We start from the raw sequence: 26,630 nt of genomic DNA, 5'->3' as shown, positions 1-26,630 counted from the left end.
GTCTTAAGCATGCTTCTTATTTTTGTAGAGCATCACTTATATCTCTGCTCTGAATCTTAATCTGAAACACTTTTACTTTTTCAGACTTTAAAGTGGAAATATATACATAATTTGGATTCTTCAAAATGAGTTAGTGTTTATGTGTGTGTATATGTGTATCAGAGCCCAGGCTTTCTGTTTTACTGATCTTGGCATTGGTTAATGGCCTGATAGTTGCACATGACTTAGAACTCCTCTGTCATTATATTCATGTCCAAAACAGGAAGAAAGGGAAAAGAGAGCAATATTTGTGTTCTGTTTTACCATGAAAGTAAAGGCTTACTCAGAATCTCATAGCAAACTTCTCCTTAGGGTCATTAACCTGAATCTGATCATGTGATGACTAACCATAGTTGCAAGGGAAGTTGGAAAGGTGGGCAACAGGATGGTCTTACTTGAACAACCACAAACCATCAAGTGGGGCTGAACATGTTGCTGTTGGAACAAAATCAGGGTTCAGTGAATAAGGTGGGAAGAGGACAGAGGCTATCGAATGGACAGATAACGGGCCCAGATAGCTCAACTATCTATCAGTGGGAATTCTATGGGATTGGTTAAATTGTTTTTGCAGTCCTACTGTGTAATACTTTGAAACCATTCCAATGTGTTAGTTAGAATTATCTATATCCTGATAAAGAATATTCTCACTACATCACTGACTTGAAAAAGCAGATTGTAGAAAAGTGTGTATAGCCTGATCTCATTTTTTTAAAAAATGTAAGGGTGCACGTCAAATTGTTAATACTAATTGCTAAAGAAGTGAGCAGACTTTCACGTTTTTTTTCTGTATGTGACCTTTGAAGCAAGTATAATTGTGCACTTACCTATGTGTGCTCGTACACGTTTATAATAGGTAGGAATATAACACTTGGAAGTGGAGGGGCCTTCAGGGCTCAACCCCAGGCATTTTCCTCACTCTCCTGTGCTGCATTTCATTTACCATTTACATTCCCTTGACTTCAGGTTTTCTTAGCCAGGATACATCTCCAACTCCTGTCTTCCCTCCAGTGTATATCCTCCACACTGCAGACAAAGTGTACTTCCTTCGCAGAGCACCTCTTTCGTCATCTCCTACTTAAAACCTCTTGTGGCTTCCCATTACTCTGAGGAGTAATCCTGGCCCATAACACCCTACCTGGTCTAGCCACCACCAACTTTTCCAATCCTCTCTCCTATCACTCCCACTTGCTGTCAGGCTTCAGCACGCTGGCCTTTTTTTAGTTTCTCAATCATGCTACACCCTCTCTACCCTAGGGCCACTGAACTCCTGTTATGTCTGCATTGCTCTTCCTGTACCCTTTTACCTAGGTAACTCTGACATTTAGATCTGTGCTAATTCCCTTCAGGGATGCATCCCTGTCCCCTAGACTGATCGATTGCCTTCGATAAATGTTTTTGGGAATCCATATTTGCTTCATGTAGATTGTTTACTTTGTGTCACAGAGACTAATGTGATTAGTATAGCATTTGTCTGTCTAGATTCTTAAGTGCCATATGGGCAAGACCTTGGTTTTTCTCTCAACTGTATTCCCAGCACCTATCACTGTGCCTGGGTTATAGCTTATAGGCAAGCAGTGAAAGAACGAGGTGGGTTTGGGGAATTGCAAATCGCTTGATGCAGATGGAGTTTTGTGTGACTGAGGAAGCATGGAGCTGAGGCTGGCTACACAGAGGGTGTGAAGCAATGGTTTTTACACCATTTTGACAATGGTCCATGTTAAGAAATACAATTTATATTATGGCTCAGAACATAAGTATGTTGTATGTGCATTTAAACAGGGTTTTTTTTAAGATTTCATTATTTGAGAGAGAGCAGGAAGAGGAGCAGAGGAGCAGAGGGGGAGAGACAGGAGACTCCACGCTCAGCACAGTGCCTGATGTGGAGCTCAATCCCAGGACTCCAAGGTTATGACCTGAGCCAAAACCAAGAGTCAGTCGCTTAATGGACTGAGATACTCAGGCTCCCTTGTAACAGGTTTTATATACCAATACTTAGCTGTTAGTCCACATAATGTAATCTTTGTTTTTGTTTCCAAATCACTAATTCCAACCACTAATTTGATTTCATAATCCCCTGATAGGTTGTGTTCTACAGTTAGAAACACCTGGATTTAAAACTTGGTTTTCAGATGGTTTGACAGAACCCATGGCATTGTCTTAAAGGAGCTGAGGGTAGGTGGGTATGTATGCAAGTGCGTATGTGTGTGTATGTGTGAATAAGTGATGAGGGTGGGAAAGGGTTAGGATGCCAAACTGGTAATTCCAGTTCTCATGCTGTTATCAGAATTAGTCTATGTTGATTTGACTTCCAGATTTCATACGTAGAAAGAATTTCATGGCTTAAAGAGGAGCTGGTGGGGAGGGGAACTGAACCACGTACCTATAGCTATAATACTGTGTTCAGAAATTTGGATTGGGGCTCCTGGTTGAGCCGAAGTCGGTAGTCGGCTCAGTCGGTAGAGCATAGAACTCTTGGTCTCAGGGTTGTAAGTTCAAGCCCCACATTGGGTGTGGAGCCTACTTTAGGAAAATAATAATAAAAAAAGAAATTTGGATTTTATCTCTTCCACAGTGTGGAATTCCTGAAGGTTTTAAGAAGTGAAATATTCTCATTAGATTGCTTTATGTCAGAATAACTGGCTGATTGAAGAGGGGCTGATTGAAGGAGGCTAACAGACCTCCTTGAGGGCTTTTTCCATCTATCAGATATTACTGAGTACCCATCAGGAGTTGTGCAGACCTGTGAAGGCAGTGACCATTTTGGTCTTAGTCACTGTTGTATCTTCCATACCTGTCACAGCATTCAATGTTGATGATGTGCTCAAAGAGCATGTGTTGGTAGGATGGATGGAACCCACATCTGTAGCATGTCAGATGCTCTGCTAAGCACTTAACATACATTATCTTCTTTATTCCTGCCAGTATTTTATGAATTAAAAAAACTGAGGTTTGGAGAGGTTTTTATTTTGCTCAAAATCAAAAAGTTTCTGTGGCACAGTGGCAGAGCTAGGGTTTAAATCTTGATTCTTTTCATCCCAGTGCACTATTAAGAGCACAGACTAAGGAGCCTAGCTGATTTGGATTCACATTTTAGCTCTACCACTCCTGAGCTGAGCGATGTTTAAAATTTGTTTAAACCTCTATACTTGGTCTGCATGTAGCTATTGGGAAGTTTAAATGAGATAAGGCCTATGTGGTTCAGTGTCTGGTGCATAATAAGCCCTCACATATTAGCAGTTATTAGTGTTGTTATGCCATGCTACCAATAGCAAGCGCACAGTTGTAGGAGAAGCATCTTGGAGTAGATATGGGGGTTTCTGAAATTAGAGGAAGTCAGAGGATGGGGTAGGGTAAGTGGATGCGTCATCTTCATTCCTTCAGGTGATGATAGGAGGGACATTTACTAATTAGTACTGCAGAATGAGTAGGAGACTAGTAAACTATAGTGATAAAGTGTAGGAGGTTTTGTCGGTGGGACTTTGAGGTCTTCCTCAAAGAAGGGGTGGATTCTGCATGACTTTGGAAATGAAACCATCTGGAAAAGGTGATAGGGACATCAAGCAGGCCCACCCTGGCTCTCAGTACACTGTAAAAGCAGGAAAACTGTAGGAGCACTGCAAAAGGGACTGATTTCAGACAGTAAAATCTTCGAACAGCATGCATTCATTCAGCAGATAGCCTTGAGGAACTTAATAAGGTCCAGGCATTATGCTAGGCGCTTGGGATACAGTAGTAAATGGAACAAGACTCTCTGTAATCTTGGAGCTTACATTTATTTTTGGATAGTATTTGTAGCATGTAAAGGCCAAGTAGTCACATGAAGGCCTTGATAGTCCAGAGTATTATTTTTTTTTTAAGATTTTATTTATTTGTCAGAGAGAGATCACAAGTAGGCAAAGAGGCAGGCAGAGAGAGGGGGAAGCAGGCTCCCTACTGAGCAGAGAGCCCGATGCGGGGCTCTATCCCAGGATCCTGAGATCATGACCTGAGCTGAAGGCAGAGGCTTAAACCACTGAGCCACCCAGGCACCCCGATAGTCCAGAGTATTAATCCAAAACAGATTCTGTTCATGTCAAAGTTTTTGCAAAAGCCAGAGTTCTTGAGGAAGGAACAGTTTTTGTTTTTCAAATGTTTCACATTTGAACCAGACCTTTTTAGGGGAATCTTATAAACTCTGCCTTCAAAAAATGTTTATTCAAGGTTTTGAATATGTAGACAACAGTAAAACCTTACTGATGCTGTAGGCTTTCATTCAGTTATGTATCTCCTCTAGTTACCTGTGAACAGTATGGACTCTGCCTGCTCAAACACTGGGCTTTTGTGTTCTGAGTCTGAACAATAGATCACTGAAGTACAAAAAAAAAAAAAAAGCAGCATGAATCAGATCATTGGAAATTGGAATTGATGGAGAACATGTAAATCAGAAAGTCCCTGGAGGATGAGAAGCAAACACACTTGGGGAAGTTAATGTGAATGGAGGCAAACGATGACTTTCGCCTGCTTGCGTAAGAATGACTTTTCAGAAATTCTTCCAACAAAAAGCTAGCTTCCTTCCTCTATGTTAAGATGCCATGATATTTCGTTGTCCAGAAAGCAAAGAGAGGAAGATGTTGGTAGAATATTATTCAATATATTTAAACATGTGTGTTACTTAGCCTTCAGTTACTAGTAGACTGTAGAGGCCAGGAAGGTTGTCAACTCCTTCATCTGATCATTACATACCTTGACCAAACGCCTGGGAGAATATATACTGAAATAATAAAGCTTTCATTAGCATTTAATGCTTTTCCTTAAAGCCTTTATTTTAGTACTATGAAATCAGATTTCAGAGAATGTCATAATTAAAATTTTCATAAAAAGAAACATTTAATACTATTTAAATATGTAATGACTCCCAGTGCTATTTGAATTAATTCACATCATAAACCCACTAAAGTGGGCCTTAATGTCTACTATGACCATGCTACCTTTACTTAACCTTAATATATAACACTATGAAGGCCAGTTTATGAGCCACACAAAAGTAATTATTGCTTTATTATAATACACCTTATTTACTAGTAATGTTAATCTGGTTAATCATCTACCATATTTATCAGAATGAGCTCTGAATAACTGGCTGCTCTTTTCAAAAAATAAAAATTTTCCTGGAAAGATGAGTATTTCCCAACTTAAGGATGTTTTTAAGAATTTTCCAGAAACTCTGAGAGCTACTGTAGGAGTTCCAGAGATGTTTTAAGTATGGAAGAATTTTTGGAATAACTCTCTAGTCTTTCAAGGTAACTGCTTAAGGGAAGAGTAGTTAGATGAATAGGATTTGATACATTGACTTGTAATTTTGGTCAAACTACTTTATAGTCAAAAGTCTTAATTTTGACTGGATTAGCTTATTTGAGAACTCAGGTATCTATCATGAAGGAGAATGACTTGGCAAACCTGTGTGGCTTGTGAGCAGCCATTCTTAGGAATCATCCCAGGGAACCTGCTCTTTCTGAGATCCTTTGGATTGGTTATGAGCTCCCATTCAGATAAGAGAAAAAGAAAGAAGTCATAGTTACTGAGTTTAAACTATATGTCAAAATTTGCCCAAATAATATCTTATTTAATCGTTGTATATATTATTCCCATTTTACCAATGAGAAAACTGGGTTTCAGAGAGCTTAAGGTGATTGCCAAGGTGACATGTAACACGCATGGTTGAAAGCTTAAGATTCTTAAAAAAAATATTTCAACAACTTTATTAATTGTAATATTTGAGTACTCTCTTCTTTGGGGGAAGCTTAAATTTTAATTCTATCTGACCAAAGGCTTATAAGTCACATATCACCACTTGACCTTACTAGTCAGTCAGGTCCTAGTGAGTGCACAGGTATTTAAATATTTAATTCTCAACACTATGGAGGCCTCTGATTTCCCCTTAGAGGCATCCTTCACACCCACCTAGCAGGTATCTATCTCAGAAAAGTCTATGAGTATAATAGACTTATTATGCTCTAAGCAGATTTACAAAAGTGGGGGAGATTAGGACCCCCATTAAAGTATTGATTTCTGGGGAATAGGGATTCCCTATCAAGCACTTTGCCTTTCTCATATACCTCCAAACCTAAGCAAGGCAGGATAATGCTATGTGGTAGGCAGATCATAGATTCCCACACTTGCCCCTTAGCAAATGTCTATGTCCTCATCCCTGGAAACTATCAGTATGTTACCTGTCAGGGAATAATTAAAGTTGCAGATAGAATTAAGTTGTTAACCAACAGACCATAAAATAAAGAGAAGGGTCCATTTAATGTGGAAGAGGGTATCAGAGTGATGCAATGTGAGAAAGAATGGCCCTTGTTGACCTTAAGATAGAAGGGTCCACAAGCCAAGGAATGTGGGCAGCCTCCTGAAGCTGGAAAAGGCAAAAAAAAAAAAAAAAAAAAAAAAAAACAACCAAACAAAAAAAAAAAACAACAAAAAACCGTCTCCTACAGCCCCTAGAAAGGAACATGAATCTGCAGACACTGAGTTCAATTTCAGACTTTCGGCTTACAGAACTTTAAGATAATTAACTTGTGTTGTTTTTAGGCACAAGGTTTGTGGTAATTTGCTACAACAGCAAACTAATATAGTGGTCATCCTCACTTCCTTAAGGTCTAGCTTACCCCCAGCAACATAACTTGTGGGTGGAAAGCAGCCAATATCAACCCAACTGTCAGTACTCCACCCAGGATAGCACTGGTAAAGAGGTGGACTACAAGGAGGGAAGCCTGGGAGGAAATTTGGTCCCAGGTATGACTGGAATCCATGGACTGAGCTCCAGCCTCCAATTTGCTGTTGTCTTTCAGCAGGTCACTTCGCCTTGTTGAAGTGTGTGGCCTCATTTGTAAAATCTGGACAATTATGTCATGAGGACAAAAGAGTGGGTACAAGAGAGCATACTTATGACCATTGCACACATCTTCGGTTCTAGGGAGTGAATGATAGAGTGAGTACTTCAATACCGTGGAAGAAGTTTGATATACTTCTGTTTTTTTGTTTTGTTTTGTTTTGTTTTTGAGAATAAGCATGTTACTATCAACATTTCTTCTAAAGTGAACAAGAAAATCCAGTTAAACAACTCAATGACTCAATGGTCAGTTGATGTTAAACTATTGCATGTAATCATACCATGTAATCATACCATAGCCAGAGAGGATCTTAATGATCACCTCATCCATTTTGCAGAAAAGCAGATTTAGATTGTGGAAAGGTAAGAGGTTCAAACCTTTAAAAGTAGAATTCCTTATTGAGTGGCAGCAAAACAAAAGCCCAGTCTTAATGAATGCCTAAGATGTCAAAGATATGGACAGCTATTTAAAATAGAAAGCCCAAACCAGCTCTTCCATCTCCAGCTCCAGGGATGACAACTTGGGTATATAAAGGGCTCTAGCTGTTTCAACTTTGGCTGTCAGTACCCTGCTTTGCTTCCCCCTCGTCTCTGCCAAATTTTAACTTAAAGAAGTGACTGATCACTTTGCATCATGGGAGGAGTTCAGAAGTTGGGTTCAGGGCATTCTGCATCCCTATTCCAGCCATCCTTCTTGCCACTGAGTGCTTGCTCTCAAAGGCAGCATGTGGGTGGCTCTATTAGCAAACCCAGTCATGGAAGTCAGGGAAGCCCAGCTGATCTGGGCGAGCTGTGTCACTGTCACCCATCAGCAGTGACAGCTGTGAGTCAACTGGGTTACAGGCAGACCAGTGCAGTCCCCATAACCCATCTCTACGTTCTCTGGAGTCCAGCTTGACTTATTCTTCCTGACAACACCTGGGCTTTGACAGATGAGCCAGCAGAAGTCCTTAAGGCTAAAAAGGCACAGTATCTCTTGGGGTTGGAGTCCGGTGAACCACCATAGCCATTATCTCCTGATAGTGGGCAAGCCACTCAGGGGCTCATTTTTCTCTTCTGTCAAATGATAGTGTTAGACTGGACAAGGGCTGCATTTCGCTCTAGGCTTTTCTAAAAGTGGGGATTACACTAGTCTTTGTTGGGTTTTTTATATTTTACCTAAGAAAGTGGAATGGTCAGGAGTTCTAATTTGAGAAATGTAAATAATTTTATTTTGTATTATAAAAGTAATTCATGCTTGGTGTAAAAAAAATATAACAATGCAGAACTATATAAAGCAGAAAGTAAAATCTCTTTGCTTAACTCCCACTGCCAGCACTGAGTTACTAGTCAGGCTAACTATTTCCCCCTGTCTCGCAAACAGAAGCTATTGGTGCTCCCATTAGTCATCTTTCTTGAGCGAGCAGTTGGGAGATTCTAAAAGTCCATCTTTGCTGATATTAATGGTTCTAACAGTTGGTGAAATAGAAGAGTAATGTTTGTAGATGATTTCTTTCTTCTAAAGTGTTCAAATTCCTCATATAGCCAAAGTTATACATCCACATGAAGAAGTTATATTTCAGTACTTAATAGAAATAACATACTATTTTTAGGAAATGTAAAGACTGTGAAAGACGAAAGAATAAAATACATTAAAATGTTTATGCAGTTTTCCTAAGGTGACAGGATCCTGGGGGTTGTTTTTCTGATTTCTTCCTAGATTGGGGCATTGTCTTTTGTTACTTGGGTAATGAAAAACGTTTTAAGAAAAACGTTCCTTATAATGACACACTAGTAGTGAAATACTAATTTGGATTCAAACCGAACAGTGCAATAATGGACACTTGACTAAAAAACTTAAAAAATTATTACTGCTATTTCCTTCTAGGCTATTTTTTTTTTCTGCTGTGACTTCTACTCAGAATTAAAGATAAATGAATAATTAATAACTGGGAAAACTGACTTGTAAAACTCAACACATTGAGTTCAATGCCTCAGATATTTATTGAGCAGCTATTATATGCAAAACACTGTAGGAATAGACCCGAGGGTTCGGGTCTGGCAGGAGGAAAGACAAGAACCCATAGAATTATATGCCAGATGGCACGTTCTAAGTGTTAAGAGGCTATAAAATGCTAAGGAGTCCAAAGAAGAAAAGAATCGTCTCTAAATTAGGAATAACCAAGGAAAGCTTCATTCAGGCAGTGGAATTTGAGCTTGGTCTTTGAAAATGGGTGGAATTCTTCATACTCAGAGACTGAAGAGGCCTTTTAAGTGGAGCAAGGGCAAACAGGCATACAGGTGCCAAGACGAGGGCATGTCAAAAAGAACAGAGTCCGGTTGGGCTGGAGCATATAGTGTAGGTAGGGGAGGGGAAAGATAAGACTGGCAGCAGGGTTGGGGTACTTGAATGTCAGACTACAAAGTCGAAGCTTATTAATGATGGGGGTGATCTTGGGGGGCCTTTGAGCAGGAATTGTTATATAATCAATGTTGGCTTAGAACAGATCCTTTGGGGGCGCCTGGGTGGCTCAGTAGTTAAGCATTTGCTTTCGGCTTAGGTCACGATCCCAGGATCCTGCGATTGAGCCCTGCGTTGGGCTCCATGCTCAGCAGGGAGCCTGTTTCTCCCTCTCCCACCCCCCCCCTGCTTGTGTTCCCTCTCTCGCTGTTTCTCTCCCTGTCAGATAAATAAAATCTTTAAAAAAAAAAAAAAAAGAAGAAGAAGAACAGTTCCCTTTGGTCAAGTTGAGTGTTAGGAAGGGGACAGTTGGGAAGACAAGGATGGGAAGATGAACCCCAGATGAATGATAAATGAGGCCTGAGGTTGGCAGGTGGCATCAGAAGGAAGACAGGTGTGACAGTTTGTAGAAATAGACTCAGTAGATCAGGGACCTGGGATTCAGTGACATGAGTTCAATTCCCATTCTGCCTCGACATGGCTTAACTCCCTAAGCCTGTCTCTTCCTCTTCGAAATGGGCATAGTATTAATTATGTCATGGGTTGCTCTATGGTAGTCAGTTATTCTTGTAAAGCATTTGGCACAGCTCTGGCAGATGGTGAATGCTCAGTGCATGTTAATGTCACTGACAGTAGTACCTGGAATGAGAGGGAGGAAACTTGGTGTCAGCTCAGTGACTAGCAAGGGAGACAATACAGCAGCTAGGAACAGCGTGTGTGGAGATGGAGACTGGATTTGGATCCCAATGCTACTACTTACCAGCTGTGATCCTGTAGAAGCTGTTTAACGCCTCTGTATCTCAGTTTCAGTAGCCGTAAATGGGCATAACATTACTACCTCCTTAGGGAGCTGCTATGAGAATAAAGTAAGGTAATGCATGTAGTGTGCAGTACATAGCTGTACATTTTAAGAGCCCAGTAAATGTTAGTTATTAGGTAAGGGGTGGGAACGTGGAACGGAATAGATTTGCCCTTTGGATCAGCAGTGGCAGGATATACAAATAGAGGTGGAGACATGCAGTAGGGATTTGAACATGAAGGACAGAACTGGGAAGAACCTGGAGGCTGGAGGTAGTCAGGAGTCACCGGCACAGGGGTAGATGAGTCAAGAATGAGTACATAAATTGACTTAAGGAAACAATCAGACAATTCCAGAATAAAGGACATTCTATAAGACAGATGGCTGGAACTCCCAAAAGTGTCATAGGAGCTGTTCTAGACTAAAAGAGACAAAGTTATAATAAAAAAATAATGAACCTTGTTTGGACCCCCCCCCCTTTTTAAGAGAAGATAAAACAGTTCTGAGTCAATTACAGAATTTTGATTAAGGACTACTTTAGAGGCTCATAGGATATATATGCTGAAATACTAATGGATGAAATGAGAGGTATGTTTGGGGGAGAGGGCTGAGAAAGGAAATAAGACAAAATGTTAACAATTGCTCAGTCTAGGTGGAGGGTATATGTGGTGTTCATTGTACTAGGAAGATGAAGGCTGAACATAAATTGTCATATTCAGCTTCTTAAGGGTCCAGGGTAGGATGGGAAGCTGACCACTAGTGAAGAACTGAAGTATGGGAGGAAGTATAGGCAGCAAGAATAACCAGGCCCCCCTTGGATAGTTCAGTGGAAGCAGCCAGGCTGGGGGAGTCTTTCTTTTTAGTACAGGGTAGACTGGGTGTTACTGAGGAACCATAGTCTGGGGAAGGGAGGAAAGAAGAGGAAAGAAGAAACAGTAACGGAGCACAGGTCTAGTAATGGTGGAAGAGAAATGGATGAAAACAGATAAAGAGGCAGAGATGGCCTCAGAATGAAGGAATGCCTTCCTTCTACTGTGGCCCAGAAGCGAGGACTGTGGATCTGTGGGAAATCAAGTTCTCTTCCTAACAACGAGGGAGGAGGTCATGTTTTGCTAGCAAGGGCGTGTGAGGCAGGAAAGTTGGGAAACTCACTACAGCTGGCACTGGGTCTGAAACGGAAAGAAAACAGCTGGTATGAGAACAGGGTGCACTTGGTACTATCTGCAAGCTAGGGAGTGGAGTAAATAGGGGTTCTCCCAGACTGCTCTGATGAGGCACTAGAGAGGACAGGGTAAAGAGCCGTTGTGGAAGCTAAATGGCCCCATTTTCAGAACTTCCTGCTAGGCAAACCAATTACCAAAAATTTATTTATTCATTGGGAAATGAGTAAAACTCTTCTTGGATAAAATGCTTTATCCTAATTTCCAAGCACCCTCCACCCTGGGTTGCCCTGGCTGGTGTACAGGCACGTAGTAGGATAGTCTTTGGTACACGAGGAAGTTTCTGTCCTTTCAAAGTTACCGGCTACAAGACTGCTCCGGTGACCTAGTCTCACGAAGTTGCTGGAGCTGTCATTCCAAAGGCAGTTGGAGGAAAACCAGCTCCTGCACCGATGCTCACTAAAGGCCAAGAACAAAGGAGGCCCCCGGGGTTGGGGGGGTGTCACGGAGCGTTAGTGATTTGGGGTTTTGTTTTGGCCTCTGAAGTGCTTCTCAAGGGCCCACCGGTGGAGATGTCGGCGGGCCTGAGATTCAGGTCCTAGGTAAGGCCGGTCCAGCGACACTTGGAGCAGCGCTGGCATGGGAGGGACTGGGGGGCGGAAGGCGGCCACAGCCTACAGCAGGACCTTGGTGATTATGTAGCCGTCCCTCTCCCCCCCGGGCTCTTCTTTGAGCGGGGTCTGCAGCGGGACAGAGGCGGCGGCCAAGGCGCCTTCGCGGCGGCTCACTTCCCGCAGCCGCGCCTGCAGCACCTCCCTCTCAGCCTGCAGCTCCCGCCGCGCCTGGGCCGCCGCGCGCTCCTCCTCCTGCAGGGCCCGCCGCCTCCGCTCCAAGGCGCGCTCGCCCTGCTCCACGGCCGCCTCGCGCCGCGCCAGCTCACGCTCACGCAGGCTGCAGCGCACGGCCAGCGCGCCCATCTGCTCCAGCAGGCGCGCCCAGTCGCCCTCGGCGGCCGCGGCGGGGCCCGGCGGCGGCGGGCAAGGGGCGGCGGGCGGCGAGCGGCGGGAGGCGCTCTTCTCCAGCTCCCGCTGATGCGCGCTCTTGAGGTGCCGCCACAGCGCCGGGGTGCCGGCGTGGAAGCCCGGGCCGCGGCTCACCTGCTCCCCGCACAGCCGGCAGGTGGCCCACTGGCCCGCGGCGTGGCCCGGGCGCGCGGGGGCCAGATGAAAGTAGCCCCAGGCCTCGCAGTAGGGCGCCCCCAGGCGGCCGGGAGGCGCCGGGGCCAGGCCCGGACAAGGGCCGCCCCGCGCCGCCGCATCGTCCGGCCCGTGGGTGTCTTCCATGGGCGCCGCCAGCTCGTCACTCCGCATTCTCTCCGCCGCGCCTACGTTCCGAGGGAGAAAGGGGTAAGGACAGCCACGCGACGACACACACACTCACACGCACAACTTCGGTGGCCAGAGGTGGCCTCCTTTTTATAACGTCTGGGTTTCTTTTTCCTGTTACACGGTTTAGTCCTCAGGGAATGTTAGCCCTGCCTACCCCTTCCGCCCCTTGACTGGGAGCTGTCTCCCAGATCAGACGGGTCCCCGCTCGCAGGGGCTGACACGAACAAAGGGGAAGCACCTTTAGTACAGTCAGTGCTGTACTAACAAGTTTTAACTAGTTTCCCCTGCTCTCTTGTACAAACGTTACTCTTCGCAGAGTAAACTTCCTTTTGTCTTCTGCTCTCAGGCTTAGGCAACAGACTGTAAAAACGAGGCGAAAAGAAAGCCTTGGGAAAGAAAATTGGTTTCTTAAACTTCATGGCTGTAGGTGCCCCGGGCGAACAGCCTTTTTAAAAGACCTTTCAGTGAGGACGTTGTTTTTCAAAATACAAGTCTTTGTTTTATGACTTTAAAAACGATGTGCTTCTGAGGAAAATGGCAATACTAAAAACCACTAAAATGTTTTAAAAGTATACATATTTAGGAAAACAAATATACAAAACAGTTTTGTAAAATTTTACCTTTAAGTTAGTTGGTAGGCCATATCCTGTGGGCCTTGGGGGGTCCCTGTCATGCCTCAGGGTTTCCAGCCAATGTCAGTTCTCCCGTAGAAACACTGCAGCATGAATCCTGAGTTCTAAAGAACCATCAGCAGTGCTAGGAATAATAAAAGGGCAGGCCAAGAGAAAAGAAATTCAGTAAACAGCTCCCTAAATAGATACTAGAAATACTTGCTAGCACCACGTTACTCTCGTGTTTTTTTCCTCTCACCCTGTCAGAGTTACTCCAGTTATAAAACAAATCAGTTTTCTGTATTGCTCATCCCCTTTATACATTTAAAAGATAAAAACCTTTGTCAATGCTTGTAATTGAGGAAGGAAATAAAGAAAAGTAATAGCTTCTTGCTCTGTCCAACAAATATCAGTGGTTAAAAGGATACAAACACAACCTGGGACTATCACTGTAAAGTCTTTCCTGTTAAAACGGTTTATCACAGCAGTAATCTATCAAACAAGGAGAAATAGAAAAGGTGAAGTTTATTCTTCAGGATGTGACTTCATAAAGGACCAAATGTGTGATTTTAAACAAATTTGTTTTGAAAATTTAAAAATAATAAGAGAACACACAGGCTTAGACGTCTTCTGAGAGCTTATTTCAGGGGGAAAATCAAGGCCAAGATGCATAGTGAGATAGCCTGTGTCCATTCGTACTGTCAAGTTTTGAACCAACAGCAGTGGAGATGATAAATGTCCAGAATCTCTTTGTATAATGTCACTGGGAATGACGGAAGGCACAGTTAAGAACAGGAAAAATAAGTTGCTCTAATAGTAGTAGTATTTAGTGTAAGCTTTTATTTCAGTTGCTAAGAGTCTTGTTACTGAGCTGTTCTAGTCAGGGTCAGACATGACATTTAACATAACAGATTTTGGAAAAAAGGTAACAAATTTACCAGAATCATAAAAAAAGACAAGTACATCCCTCTTCTAACAAAAAAAAAAAACCTAGCTATTTACATATCTTGTGATACAGCAGGCACTGATTTGAATGTAGTTCCTCATGAAAGCCAATTAGTATAAAAAGTCTTTGGAAATTAAAAGGCTAGATATTCTCCAAGAGATTTACTAAATCCCTGCAGTCCCGGAAGGGGGAGTAATAGGATGAGGACTGGAGTTACACCCCATTTTCAAGGATAATTTTTACATTTATGCTTAGTAAACATTAAGGTTATATAACATTATGGTTAGTAAACAGACCAGATTTTAGTATAAAAAGTTTTTGGTAACCTAAATTCACCTAAAATTTTTTCTTTTTTTTTTTTAAGTTCATTTCTTTTACATTAGAATCCTCTCTTTACAGAGTTCCTTTCTTATTAGATAGACACAAAGGGGGAGAGAATAGCATTATGAATCCTTGAATTTTTATAAACTAAAAGAGATTTAAAGGTTTTCTATATCAAGACTGTCACTTTGAATTCTGATATGCTTTCTTGAGCTGGGGGGTTGAAAAGTGTATATAAAACTGCAGACTGTCTTACCTGTGCCAAAGTCTGAGAGTGAGCATTACTGATGAGCCCTTAAAAGTGCCAGGGGTGACCAATTACTGTCATGCTTTACCTCCCTGCAAGATGTTTCTGAGTTTCTTCAAAATCTGGGATGCCCAGAGGAGTGCCACATATATGAATGCCATCTGTCGTCAGAGCGAAGGTGGAAACAAGAGTGAGAAGCACTGATTTTGATGTCTTAATCCTTTGGACTTAGTGGACTGTCTCATCTGAGCCAGGGACATGCAGCACCATAAATGTTGGCCAGCACAGCGCTGCCCCTCCAAGGGCGGCAGAGGGACATCCTCTGCCTTGGCAGGCCTTCACTCTCGGAGGTCTTAACCGGTAGAAGGCAGCACAGTACTGAACTGCCTCACCTTCTCAGTCCTCCGCACACAGCTACATTCTGGCTCAATACAGTCTTCTGTTCAGACTAAGTATCTAAACAGTGACCAGGCGTCTGTGGCCAGAGGTCATCATAGCCTTCCTAGTTCTGCCAAACAACCCCTGGGCTTGTTTCAACTATCCCTACAGTACAGAGGGAGAGAATCCTCCTAGTCTGCTACCTTGGGTTGGGAGAGAAGCCTTAGCAACTTCAGCCACAACCCTAATACACAAAGAGCTCTTACAAACTGACAAGAAAAAGACGAACAACCCAAAAGAAAAATGGGCAAGAAATACAAGTAGGTAAATGACCTAAGAACAAAGTCAGATGGCCAAGGAATTTGTGAAAAGATACACAGCACTTATATTCAGGGAAGTGCTATTAAAGTAACAGTAAGGTCTCATTTTAGATCCATCACATTAACAAAAACAAAAGAGGTCTGCCAGCCAAAGCTAGAAGGGAGGCAAAGAAAAGGGTACGTTTGTGCATTACTAGTGGAGATGTGGAGGCTTTTAGGAAAGCAGTCTGGTGATTTCTGTTAGTTAAAAATAGATACAGTCAGGGATCCCATTCTTGGGAATCTATTCTGTAGAACTAAAAGTATCAATACATAAAATAATATGTATTAGGATGTTTATTACAGTATTGTCTGGGATGGCAAAAAACTGGAAACACAGAAACGCCTGTCGACTGGAAAATGGCTGGGTAAATAATGTGTATTCACACCTGGGAATATTGTGCAGCCATTAAAAAGGATGGATTGGAGCTCTGCTAGAAGACCTAGAGGGATTTCTGGAGGAACTTTTCAGGAAGAAAAGCCAGATGCAGAAAAATATATATATATATTATGATGTCGTTATTATTAGTATAGATCTGTGTAGCATTTATGAAGATTTTATATATATATATATATGAAGAAAAATAAGGAGGAAGATACATTGTCACTTGGGGAGTGGCAGCTGGTATGAAGATACATTGTCAGTTGAGGAGTGGCAGCTGGTGTGAAAAGAGAATGGGAAGAGGTAAACACAAAAGGAGGAGTAAAGAGGTCTTAGGAAAGCATGCACATTTGTGGATACATTTAGGTAGACTATGTATATGGAAGGGTCTACATATAATATGGAGAGGCAAGATGGAGTCACTCATGTCCAGCAGTGATGTCATGAATCAGGAAAGCAGACAAGGGTGATGAACCGAGAATAAATATCACCAAAAGTCTCAGCCTGGTGGCACCCAGAAGTGATGACCAGCAAGAGAGCCCGGATGAACCGAGAGGTGGTGATCAGTAGAATCAGAAGTCTGGAAGGGCTAAACTCATCAAACTCCTTTAAAAAGGGAAGATTTTTATAGCAAACTGTTCTGTTCTCCAGATGCTGACCCTTCCATGTCTGACCGCATCAAAAAGGTTACTGAAGATTCTGCCCAATTGATCTCGGAAAATAACAGGGATCCTCCACTGCTTGAACATACTAAGCAGGAAGGGAAGCACGGAGTGGACCCACATTGGTCAAGACCTCATCAGCTGTGCACTCATAGACTGACTGCATTTGGTTCATTAACGTCCCCTATTTTATCTGATCTTGTGACTTTAAATTGTACTTTCTATCGTGAGTCTCGTATGAAGCCAAGTTAAATGCACAGTGAAATGTCATTGAGTTTGGAATTCTGAACCGGCTTTTACAACTGTGTTAAACATTGCTTTATGATTCAATAAAGCAGATGTTATGGAGACACAACCTGTGTACATACCTTCCCAACAACATAAATACAAAGTAATTTTATAAATCCTCAGGCATGTGAGTGCAAGCTGGGCTAGGCAGCCTAAACTAGGAGACTGGAGAGCACAGTCCTGTGGGGCATAGCGTGCTGCCATCTGGCCCTGGAGGGAACCCAGGGTGTGAGGTTGCTCAGCATCAGGTAGTTTGCTGGTCCTGCCTGAACAGAAGGAGATTCTGTATGCACAGGAGATGGAGGTGCTGTGGGAGGACTGCCCGCCCACCTTGCTCATCTCCCTTGGCACTCAAGGGATGCTGCATTCAATGCAATGAACTTGACTCTAGTTTTCTTAGACCCAGCTCACTAAATCCCAGTCTCTCCATCTGTCAAGGAAAATGATAATTATCTGCCTCTAAACCTATGGCTGAAATTAGATAATCCAAATGATCTTACTGTTGGACTCTGCAGTGCTGTATAACTTCAGGGCCTGAACAAAAAAAGACTACCAGGCTTGACTGCTCAAACACACCCACATTAGTATCTTAGTGGCTAAAGGGAGTATTATTACTCTCTTTGACATTGTTATTCAATAGAGTAGGTAGTTTAAGTTGGAAATATTCTCTTGAGAATTTTGAATATAAAAAGCAAAAAAGAATCACAGATCCATCTTCCCTCCCCAGCCAAATTTATTTTCACTTCGTAAATGGACCTTCACGAAAAATAGGTTGCTCCTCTCTCAGGTAGAAAATGATGGGGAGGTCTGGTGACTTGGAACCCTACGATTTGTAATATTTCCTTACCAAGTAACCAAGAAAAACACACCTATTAACTACATGGTCAGCTAAGGTGAAGAAAATGTCTGGTGGGGAGAGACGCTTCCGCAATAATTCTGATACACATGGTAAAGGTCAGAGCACTGTGCACTCATGAGGGTGAATTCCATCATGTAATGTCTATACTGGGGAATGGGTGGGCATTGGGGGCCCTAACACAAATGTTCATGCAGACACTCCTGCTTCAGCATCTCCTCCTTTCCTGAGCTCCTTCAGGGCCCCAAATTCACAAAAACACGTAGCCACTAGTGCTGACTCTAGTTCCAACTTTTTAGTCTTATAACTAGGCTTCCCAGCTCATATTTTAAAGTAAGATTTCTTGATGCTAAGTGGAAGTAGCTAGCATGAAATTAATTTAATAATGGAAATGTTCTAGTCCAGTTTTGGGGAGGGGAAAAAGGTGAAAGAAAAGTAGATTTTAGTTATTTCATCGAAGAGGGGAGAGTTGGTACCACACCTCTGAACTCGCCCATAGTGAGTTTCATTTGAGTATCCATTATCTGGAAGGAATGATAAGACGTTTAAGCCTGTGGAAGATAATAAATGCACATTAATTATTTCAAACTGCATTTGAAGTTTTATTTGCAGTTCTCTATAGTTCTAGTCTTCTAATAATCTATCAGATTAAAACCCAGATTCTTCAGTATCAGCTCCCTGAATAACAATATAGAGAATAAGGGAGATCAAAACTTGGATGAATAATTTGTGTAAATTTGGGTGTATATACATACATGACTGTAACATTAGGAATCATTCTATAAAACACCCACAGAAGTTAATTTTATTACTTTATACTTACGCTAGGACACATATAAAATATTAGGCAGGCTCAAGACCAAAGAACCAGGCAATGTTCTCAAAAGGGAATAGCAAATGAACTATAGCTCTGTTTGTTCTTCCACAGCCAAGGCTAATCACTTCAGATGGATTAATCTGACAGAGTTATAAGCAAATACATGTATGTTGAGCCTGGATCTTAGGTAAGAAATTCATACTAATGTGAAATTCACTACTTGGGTGGAAACACTAAAAACATTTTCATTTACTTCATCCACCAGTAACTCAGTCAAAGCAGAACATAATAAAACAAATAATTAGCGTTGACAATTGAAATATCAAGGAAACCACAATTTGTTCACCTGTTACTTGTCCATCTCTGTTAAAAACTAATGATGCACTGTACGGTGACTAACGTAACGTAATTAAAAAATATATTAGTTTACTACCATGGATTCATCTCTTTATAAACAGATCCAGCCAATCAGAAAAATTAGTCTGGGATCATGAGGCTGAAGACTTAGATGAAGTTAAAAAGCAAAAAAATGCCTCCAAACTGTGAAGTGTGGATACTCAACTCAGACAGTACAGGGTAAGTGTGAAAATATTTAGATAAAAGATTACACATGGACTGTAAAAAATGTACTGAACCCACAGCTAATTGTATGGTGAGTCAGATATGTTCTTTGAATGTGTTAAGCCAAAATCTTAGATACCTCTACCATTAGCTAAAAGGCCAGATGTATTCTCTATTAATGCATTTTTAAAAATGAAAAGTTTCTATCCTAAACTGAACCTTTATTTTAGGTCTACATTACTTTAATACATACATTCCTCAAAAGAAGGGTGTTGATCCATTTTGTCTTGTAAAATGCATACTGTAGTATGAATTACAAGAATTTAAAACAGCCCTACTTTGAAGTCTTTGTAATACAAAGAATTTTTAATAGAGAATTACCTTGTTTTGGCTCTTGGCCATTTTACACGTTGTTGCATACTTTTTTTTTTTTTTTTAAGATTTTATTTATTTATTCGACAGAGAGAGATCACAAGTAGGCAGAGAGGAAGGCAGAGAGAGAGGAGGAAGCAGGCTCCCCGCTGAGCAGAGAGCCGGACTCGGACCCTGAGATCATGACCCGAGCCGAAGGCAGCGGCTTAACCCACTGAGCCACCCAGGCGCCCTGTTGCATACTTTTTATGGTATTTTGCCTCAAGCCAATTTTGGCCAAAAAGGGCATACAAATAATACAAGAATGCAAAGTGCATAAAATAATTACCCTAATTATGTCAATTTATTAAGCTTTTTTTTTCTTTAAATATTTTATTTATTTGATAGAGAGAGACACAGCAAGAGAGGGAACACAAGCAGGGGGAGTGGAAGAGAGAGAAGCAGGCTTCCCGCTGAGCAGGGAGCCCCATGCAGGGCTGGATCCCAGGACCCTGGGATCATGACCTGAGTGGAAGGCAGACACTTAACGACTAAGACACCCAGGAGCCTCTATTAAGCTTTTTCTACAACAGCTTCTGTTTAACACCAAATCCATGTACTCTGGGCTAATTCAAAGTTTGGATGGTATTTTTTTCTTTTCAAGAAAGAAAAAAAAAAATTTGTTCGGTAAGCTTCGGGCATTTGGCTACTGTAAATAGTTACAGCAAACTGCTCCTCTGGACTCGGAGAGGATTGGAAAATTCTTTTGTTTGAGCACAGTGGAGATGGGGGCAGGGATTCCTGTTTGAGCATCTGGCTCGTATTTTGCTTCTCCTCTCCAAAATGAGAAACAATTAAAAAAAAAGTCTCAGAGAAAGAGCACACTACAGGGCACACAGCCATTTGCCACTGGTAAAAGTCCATAAAAAGGCAATTTTACTAAAAGGAGAACAGATGATTTTCGATATTCTCAAATAACTTTTTTGAAAGGGGACTGGAGGAGCAAAAAGGAGGTTCTGAAAGAAGCTCAACAGTGCATTTAGACAGAATTCGGGGCCACTAGGTACAACCTGAGCACAGCGAAGGAAGGGCACGTCCGGCAGCCCGCGCAGCAGCCAGCCTGTTAGGATACTGCACAGTGGCGTTTGCGGGCTGCTGCTCACCTGCGGCCCCTGAGGCCCGGGACTGGTCCCCGTTCCCTTCGCCGCCCCCCTTCTCCCCCAAACCCCTGCGGGGCCGCGACCCGACCTGGCCTCCGGGAACACGGCCACCTGCGTGGCGGCGCACACTCACCCCATCACCCCCAAAGCGCGGCAGGAGCAGGAGGCGGGCTACAAGTCTGGGATCGCCGGCCCCCTCCAGATCCTCGCAGACATTTTGTCCTGTGCAGAAACCTCCGCGCGTCTGCCTTAAAGACACAGCGCTCAATTCACGCATCTGGGGGGTGAAAGGGGGGACGGTAACGTGTGACCCGTAGTGGAAAGGGCTGGACGGTCACTCCTTAGCCATCCAGGTCCACGAGTGACAGACTGGTGTTCGCCAAGGTTTAAAAATGATGCAGTTCTTCAGTGCTTTTTAAAATTTTAATTTTTATTTTATACTTTTACATTAACCTTCCAAGACCTGGTTTCCTGTCTTGAGTCTGAGTGCAGTTTGCATCCTTTCAGGTTCAAGGTGTCAGATGGTTCAAGTTGTTAAAAGAAGCCCACCGAAGGGAAGTCTGGACAGGTAAAGGTAGGGCTCCTTGGTGTTTGAAAACTTAATAACGCTAGGGTATCAGCTTTGCATGGATCATGTTGAGGTAACAACGCCTACAACTCAGTGATTTACAATAAGAGAGAAATATTCATTTCTCAGGCAAATTACATCTGCTACATCGATTCCACTAGTTTTCTTTACTCCACGCTCCGGATTGAAGAATCAGCTTTTTTGGGGATACACTCACTTTGCCGTCGTGTGCTGGAACCAACTTTGAGGGAAGAAGAGTCCTGATTTGCAGTGTTTGGTATTTCCATGTTGTAAATACTCCCACCACGGCTGATTTCAAGCTACTTTTAACAAGTGTCACAAGTGACTTGCCAAATTTCTGGAAATCTTACAACCAACTCTTATACACCACTGGCACATGGTGCTCTTAAAACAAAACAGCTCAGATTTGCGCGCGCCAGTTCTGTTCACATTTTATTGGCCTCAGCGAGTTTTTTTCACCTCACTTTTTTCTATGAATTAGATCAATGTCTAAGTGTCACTGTCCATTAATGGAGTTTCTCCTTACCATTCCAAGAATGGTTTCAGAAGAAACTGGTTGGGTGTCTTAAAAGGGATAATTTTGCAATGTGAAAACTATTAGGTTGACCTTTCTTTTCTCGGAGGGACACTTACCTACTGTGGACATCGATTATAAGAGCAGTAACTAGTATCAATGAATCTGGTTAAGTCATCTCTTATTTGTGGCTTAATTAATATTTTTAAAGATTATTATATTTGGTAATCCTTTTAACAGGAGGCTTTATTACTTTGAATACTTTTATTACTTTGAATACTTTAAAAATCCATTTGGCTTTAGGCTGACCATGTAATGAGATACATGATATTTTCATTAGTTCATGGAACAGTTTGTCGTAAGTGCTGGTTATGAGCAAAGCGCTATTTTAAACCTGAGTAGGAGTCTGGAGATTCGAGGGATTGTACCTGCCCTCAAAAAGATTACACTTCAATAAGATAGTACGACAAATGCAACTCCAAGAAGAAAATGGAAAATGATGTAAGAGGAAACATTCAGGTGCCACACTAATTTGAAAATAGCTACACTTTTTTTTTTTTTTAACTGACAACATTTAAGCAAGACTTGAAAAAGTATAGGATTTGAACTCCTAGAATTACATGTTTGTTATCCTAGCCAAGATGTGTTTTGAATTTATTTTTGAAGTCCAGAGAAATAGAGCCTGTCTTTTCTGTGTTTGAGTGGATGCTTGAACTTTCTTATGAGTTAGAATCTCTTTCTTGTAGTTTTAAATTAAATTTTAAATAAATTATAAAATATATGTCAACTATCTAATAACTCTTCTTTGTCCCATGTTCTTTGTTCAAGTTACAGCAAGAAAAATGCTCTTTAGTTCTTGCTTTCGTAGTGGCAGTTCCCCTAACAATAAATAAATAACATTTAGTTTTCATCAGAAGATCTCATTTCTGTTCACTGTTCTAGATGCTGGCAAAGCATAAAGACCTGCATTTCATTGGTAACACAGAATATTTACTCCCCAGATGCTTCCCAAAGATTATAGCCTTGAAATCTGCTGTCTGATCTTACCAAAAACCCATCATGAGAAAATTGTTTCTGGAGATTACCTCAAATGCATAAAATTATAGAGCTGTGTACTTGAAACATACTTTTTTGGTAGGTTCTATATGTTCATTTGGTCTGTAGTTTCCTTGTGACGTTTTTGTCTGGTTTTGGTGTCCAAGTAATACTGGCCTCATAAAATGAGTTGAAAAGTATTTCTTCCTCTTCTTCTTTTTGGAAGAGTTTGTGAAGAATTGGTATTCTTTTTTAAATGTTTGGTAGAGGGGTTCCCAGATGGCTCAGTCTGTTAAGTGTCTGCCTTCGGCTCAGGTCCTGATCTCAGGATCCTGGGTTCAAGCCCCATGTTGGGCTCCCTGCTCAGTGGAGAGTCTGCTTCTCCTTCTGCCCTTCCCCTCCTTGTGCTTGCTTGTTCTCTCTCTCTCTCTCTCAAATAAACTAAATTAAAAATCTTTAAAAAATAAATGTTTGGTAGAATTCCATAGGGAAGCTGTCTGGGCCTGGGCTTTATGAACAGTGTTTTGATTCCTAATTCAATTTTTTCACTTGTTTAGATTTACTCAGATCATCTCTTCTCAAGTCAGTTTTGGTAGTTTATATCTTTCTAGGAATTTGTCCATTTCATTCAAGTTACCTAATGTATTGGTAGACAGTTGTATCTAGTATTCCTTTATAGTCCTTTTTATTTCTATAAAGTTGGTAATACTGTCTTCTTCTTCATTTCTGATTCCTGGATACCCCTCTTGTAGGAAATAGCTGCATAAAATTTATTACTGGGGCTAGTGTCATGATGTCATCCGCTATAGTGATCCATTGATTCCCACAATGGGTTTTTTTGTTTTTTGGGTTTTTTTTGTAGGACCCAGTGGAGACCGTTCTCTGAACTCTCAGTATCATGAAAAGCTCTGTATCCCCCAATCCTGTGGGCACTGTGGATCATGTAACAGACTTTTTCTTGCTTCAGCTACTAGGAAGAGACTAAGAGTCAAATATATAATGAATGCCTACTCTATTTGTTTTCTAGTGGTTCTCTAACAAATTACCTTGAAATAAGTGGTTTAAACAACAGGAATTTATTCACAGTATGGAAGGTTATAAGTCCAAAATCAGGGTGTGAGCAGGGCCATAGTCTGTCTAAAACCTATAGGGAAAATCCTTCCTTGCCTATTCCTAGCTTCTGGTGGTGGCCAGTCATCCTTGGTTTCCAGCTATGTCCTCCAGTCTCTACCTTTGTTGTCACATGCCCTTCTCCTTGTATGTCTGTGTCTAAGTTTCCCTCTTCTTATAAAGACAGTAGTCATATTGGGGACACCTTGCAGGCTCAGTTGGTGGAGCATGTGACTCTTGATCTTAGGGTTTTGGGCTCCACATTGGGTATACAGATTACTTAAAATCTTTAAAAAATAAAAATAAAAAATAGCTGTGGCTGGGTGGCTCAGTCGGTTAAGTGTCTGCATTTGGTTTAGGTCATGATTCCAGGATCCTGGGATTGCCCCATATAGGGCTCCCTGCCCAGTGGGGAGTCTACTTCTCCCTCTTCCTCTGCCTGTCCCCCTCAGCCCTGCTCTTTAGCGCTCATGTGGTGAGTGCTCTCTCTCAAATAAATAAAGTCTTAAAAAAATATAAAGACACCGGTCATATTGGATTTAGCCCCACCCTAATGACCTTGTCTTCATTTGATTACCTTTGCAAACATCCTATTTCCAAATAAGGTCACATTCACAGGTACCTGGGATTAGGATGTCAACATTTTTTTTTTTTTTGCAGGGGGGGTTACGCAATTCAACTCATAACACTGTCAACTTTTCTTTGTGCTAATCTTTTATTTTCCTTTTATCCTGATTCCCTGGATTATTTGGTTTTTTCCTAATTGTGTGCATCTTGGCAGAATCCGAAGGAAAGAGGGCAGGAAGGAAGGAAAAAAGGAGAGGAAGGGAGGGAGGAAGAAAAGTTTGCCAAGAAAAATCAAACTTGGAACTTGGGGAACGGAGTTGCAGGAATGGGCAATGGGATGGGGAAGATCGACTGGGAAAGTGTTCTCAAAATTATTCTTTTTGTGGGGGTGGGGAATGGGAGCAGTGGTTAGCAGCTGCCTACAGTTTAGCTGACCTAGAAAAAAGTAGAAGGTAGTTTGAAGAGCTGAGGATTGGGGAAAAGGGTAGGATCTAGCTACCTTTAAAAAAAAAAAAAGGGGGCGCCTGGGTGGCTCAGTGGGTTAAGCCGCTGCCTTCAGCTCGGGTCATGATCTCGGGGTCCTGGGATCGAGTCCCGCATCGGGCTCTCTGCTCGGCAGGGGGCCTGCTTCCCTTCCTCTCTCTCTGTGATCTCTTCCCTTCCTCTCTCCTACTGTGATCTCTCTCTGTCAAATAAATAAATAAAATTTTAAAAAAATTTATTTATTTATTTATTTATTATTTCTAGTGCAGTTAACATACAGTGTTAAATTAACTTCAGATGTACAGTACAGTGATTCAACAATTCTGTATATCACTCAGCGCTCATCATAGTGTTCTCTTTATCCCCATACCTGTTTCCTTCATCCCCACACCCCCCTCCCCTTTGGTAGCCATCAATTTGTTTTCTGTAGTTAAGAGTCTATTTTTTTTCTCTTTTTTTTTCTTTCTTTGTTCATTTATTTTATTTCTTCAATTCCACATATGAATGAAATCACATGATATTTGTCTTTCTCTGACTGTCTTATTTCATTTGGCAGGATACTCTGGCTCCATCCATGTTGTTACAAGTGGCAAGATTTCATTTGATCTAGCTACTTATAATACCCATACTAATAGACACAATATGGATCCAGGTTTTGTGGTGGTTGAAAGCTTATACAGTGTTGAGAATCTATATATTCTAGTTATTGGGGAAATAGACCCACATATCATTGATTTAATGCATACAATTTACCCTAGAGGGCAGTGTCCTATCCTTATGGGCTATCTTTCCCCAAATGACACCTTAGCTGGTAGTTTAATAGATAGTTCTAGTGGTGTATCAGGCTAGCTGCTTCTGGGTGTATATATTTTATAGGATCAGCCAAAGCTACTGAATAAACCAACATTTCCCCTTTCATCTGTTCCTCACCTTAGTCCATTACAGTTGAGAATCTTTATCCTTCAGTTACAGCGCAGCAAGGGTTATCATCATGCCCTTACCAGTAAAAATGTGGTCCTTGTTACCACCAGAGTGCTAGGTAATCTAGTTCCAAAATCCCATCCTCAGGTTTGGAGGTTCTGAGGCTCCAAGCTTCTACTCTCTAGAGTGACTCTGATACCTACTTTCTTAGCTGGGGCTCCCACAAATGCAGTGATGAGACAAGAGCTAAATGCAGGTAGTCTGAGAGGTGATCACAAGAAGCAGGGCTGGGGTGGCAGAGAGAGTAAGAAAGAAATGCATGCCAAAATGAAGACGCTTAATTTGTTAACTGTGAATGTGTGTCCTTCATGTCTTCATTTTGTATCTGTAATTACAGTTGTAACAAAAGTTATTTCCACATGGTGGACTATTTTCAGTCCTCACCTCTTGGCTTCTTCAGACCCAACTTTCTCATTTTTTTATCTTTATCATTTTCTGTCATCTAATGTTAGAAACCATGTTAACGTAGACTTCATGCTTATTTCCCTGGATGGCTTTTTGGTTGAAGATTGATGTGATTATGTAAACATATCTTTGAAACTCTGTGTTTTCACTGCAATTACATATATATGCACATTACTTTTTGCTTGAAACACAGTGAACTAAGTTTGATGTTTGTCCTGGAGGAAGTTTTAAGCAACTGCGTTAATAGTAAGATTTGCATTTTAAGTATAATGCTTTGGGGAAGTAGGGGAAATGTGTTTGAAGAGAACAT

The 26,630-nt window shown here is 41.7% G+C and overlaps 2 protein-coding genes and 1 non-coding gene across 7 annotated transcripts in view; 1 reads left to right on the top strand and 2 right to left on the bottom strand.

Moving 5' to 3' along the window:
• Positions 1-19,085, top strand: part of AGGF1 (angiogenic factor with G-patch and FHA domains 1) — a 59,329-nt gene extending 40,244 nt beyond the window's left edge. Inside the window, exons 15-16 of one of the 3 annotated variants that reach the window (XR_006605027.1) lie at positions 2,121-2,211; positions 16,593-19,085. The gene's annotated coding sequence lies outside the window, so the exon portion shown is untranslated. The remainder of the gene's footprint in view (positions 1-2,120; positions 2,212-16,592) is intronic. The other 2 variants (XM_045074507.1, XM_004766837.3) reach the window with 2 other exon arrangements.
• On the bottom strand, positions 11,499-20,904 carry ZBED3 (zinc finger BED-type containing 3). Of its 3 annotated transcripts, XM_045074511.1 has the most exons (5): positions 20,770-20,830; positions 18,229-18,298; positions 14,832-14,983; positions 13,318-13,453; positions 11,499-12,693 (listed from the first exon to the last, which is right to left on the bottom strand). In XM_045074511.1, the coding sequence occupies exon 5, from the start codon at positions 12,677-12,679 to the stop codon at positions 11,984-11,986; it is 696 nt and encodes a 231-aa protein (XP_044930446.1). In that variant the 5' UTR covers positions 12,680-12,693; positions 13,318-13,453; positions 14,832-14,983; positions 18,229-18,298; positions 20,770-20,830; the 3' UTR covers positions 11,499-11,983. The 3 variants fall into 3 exon arrangements, with proteins under 3 accessions (XP_044930446.1, XP_044930443.1, XP_044930444.1); XM_045074508.1 differs by lacking the exon at positions 14,832-14,983 and having other exon boundaries at positions 20,770-20,862; XM_045074509.1 differs by lacking the exons at positions 14,832-14,983; positions 18,229-18,298 and having other exon boundaries at positions 20,770-20,904.
• LOC123390442 lies at positions 15,092-15,229 on the bottom strand. The gene has a single exon (XR_006605040.1). It is a non-coding gene; the product is annotated as a small nucleolar RNA SNORA47 (small nucleolar RNA).
• Positions 20,905-26,630: the final 5,726 nt, after the last annotated feature.

The sequence above is a fragment of the Mustela putorius genome, unplaced genomic scaffold (genome assembly GCF_011764305.1).
Source record: "Mustela putorius furo isolate JIRA1106 unplaced genomic scaffold, ASM1176430v1.1 tig00537350_pilon_pilon_pilon, whole genome shotgun sequence".
Lineage (NCBI taxonomy): Eukaryota > Metazoa > Chordata > Mammalia > Carnivora > Mustelidae > Mustela > Mustela putorius.
Note: the sequence above shows the minus strand (reverse complement) of the source record. Positions and strands in the feature narration are given on the sequence as shown.

Bases quoted from the DNA above. Each gene is read 5' to 3' on its own strand.
- ZBED3 (XM_045074509.1), bottom strand. From the start codon at position 12,679: ATGCGGAGTGACGAGCTGGCGGCGCCCATGGAAGACACCCACGGGCCG.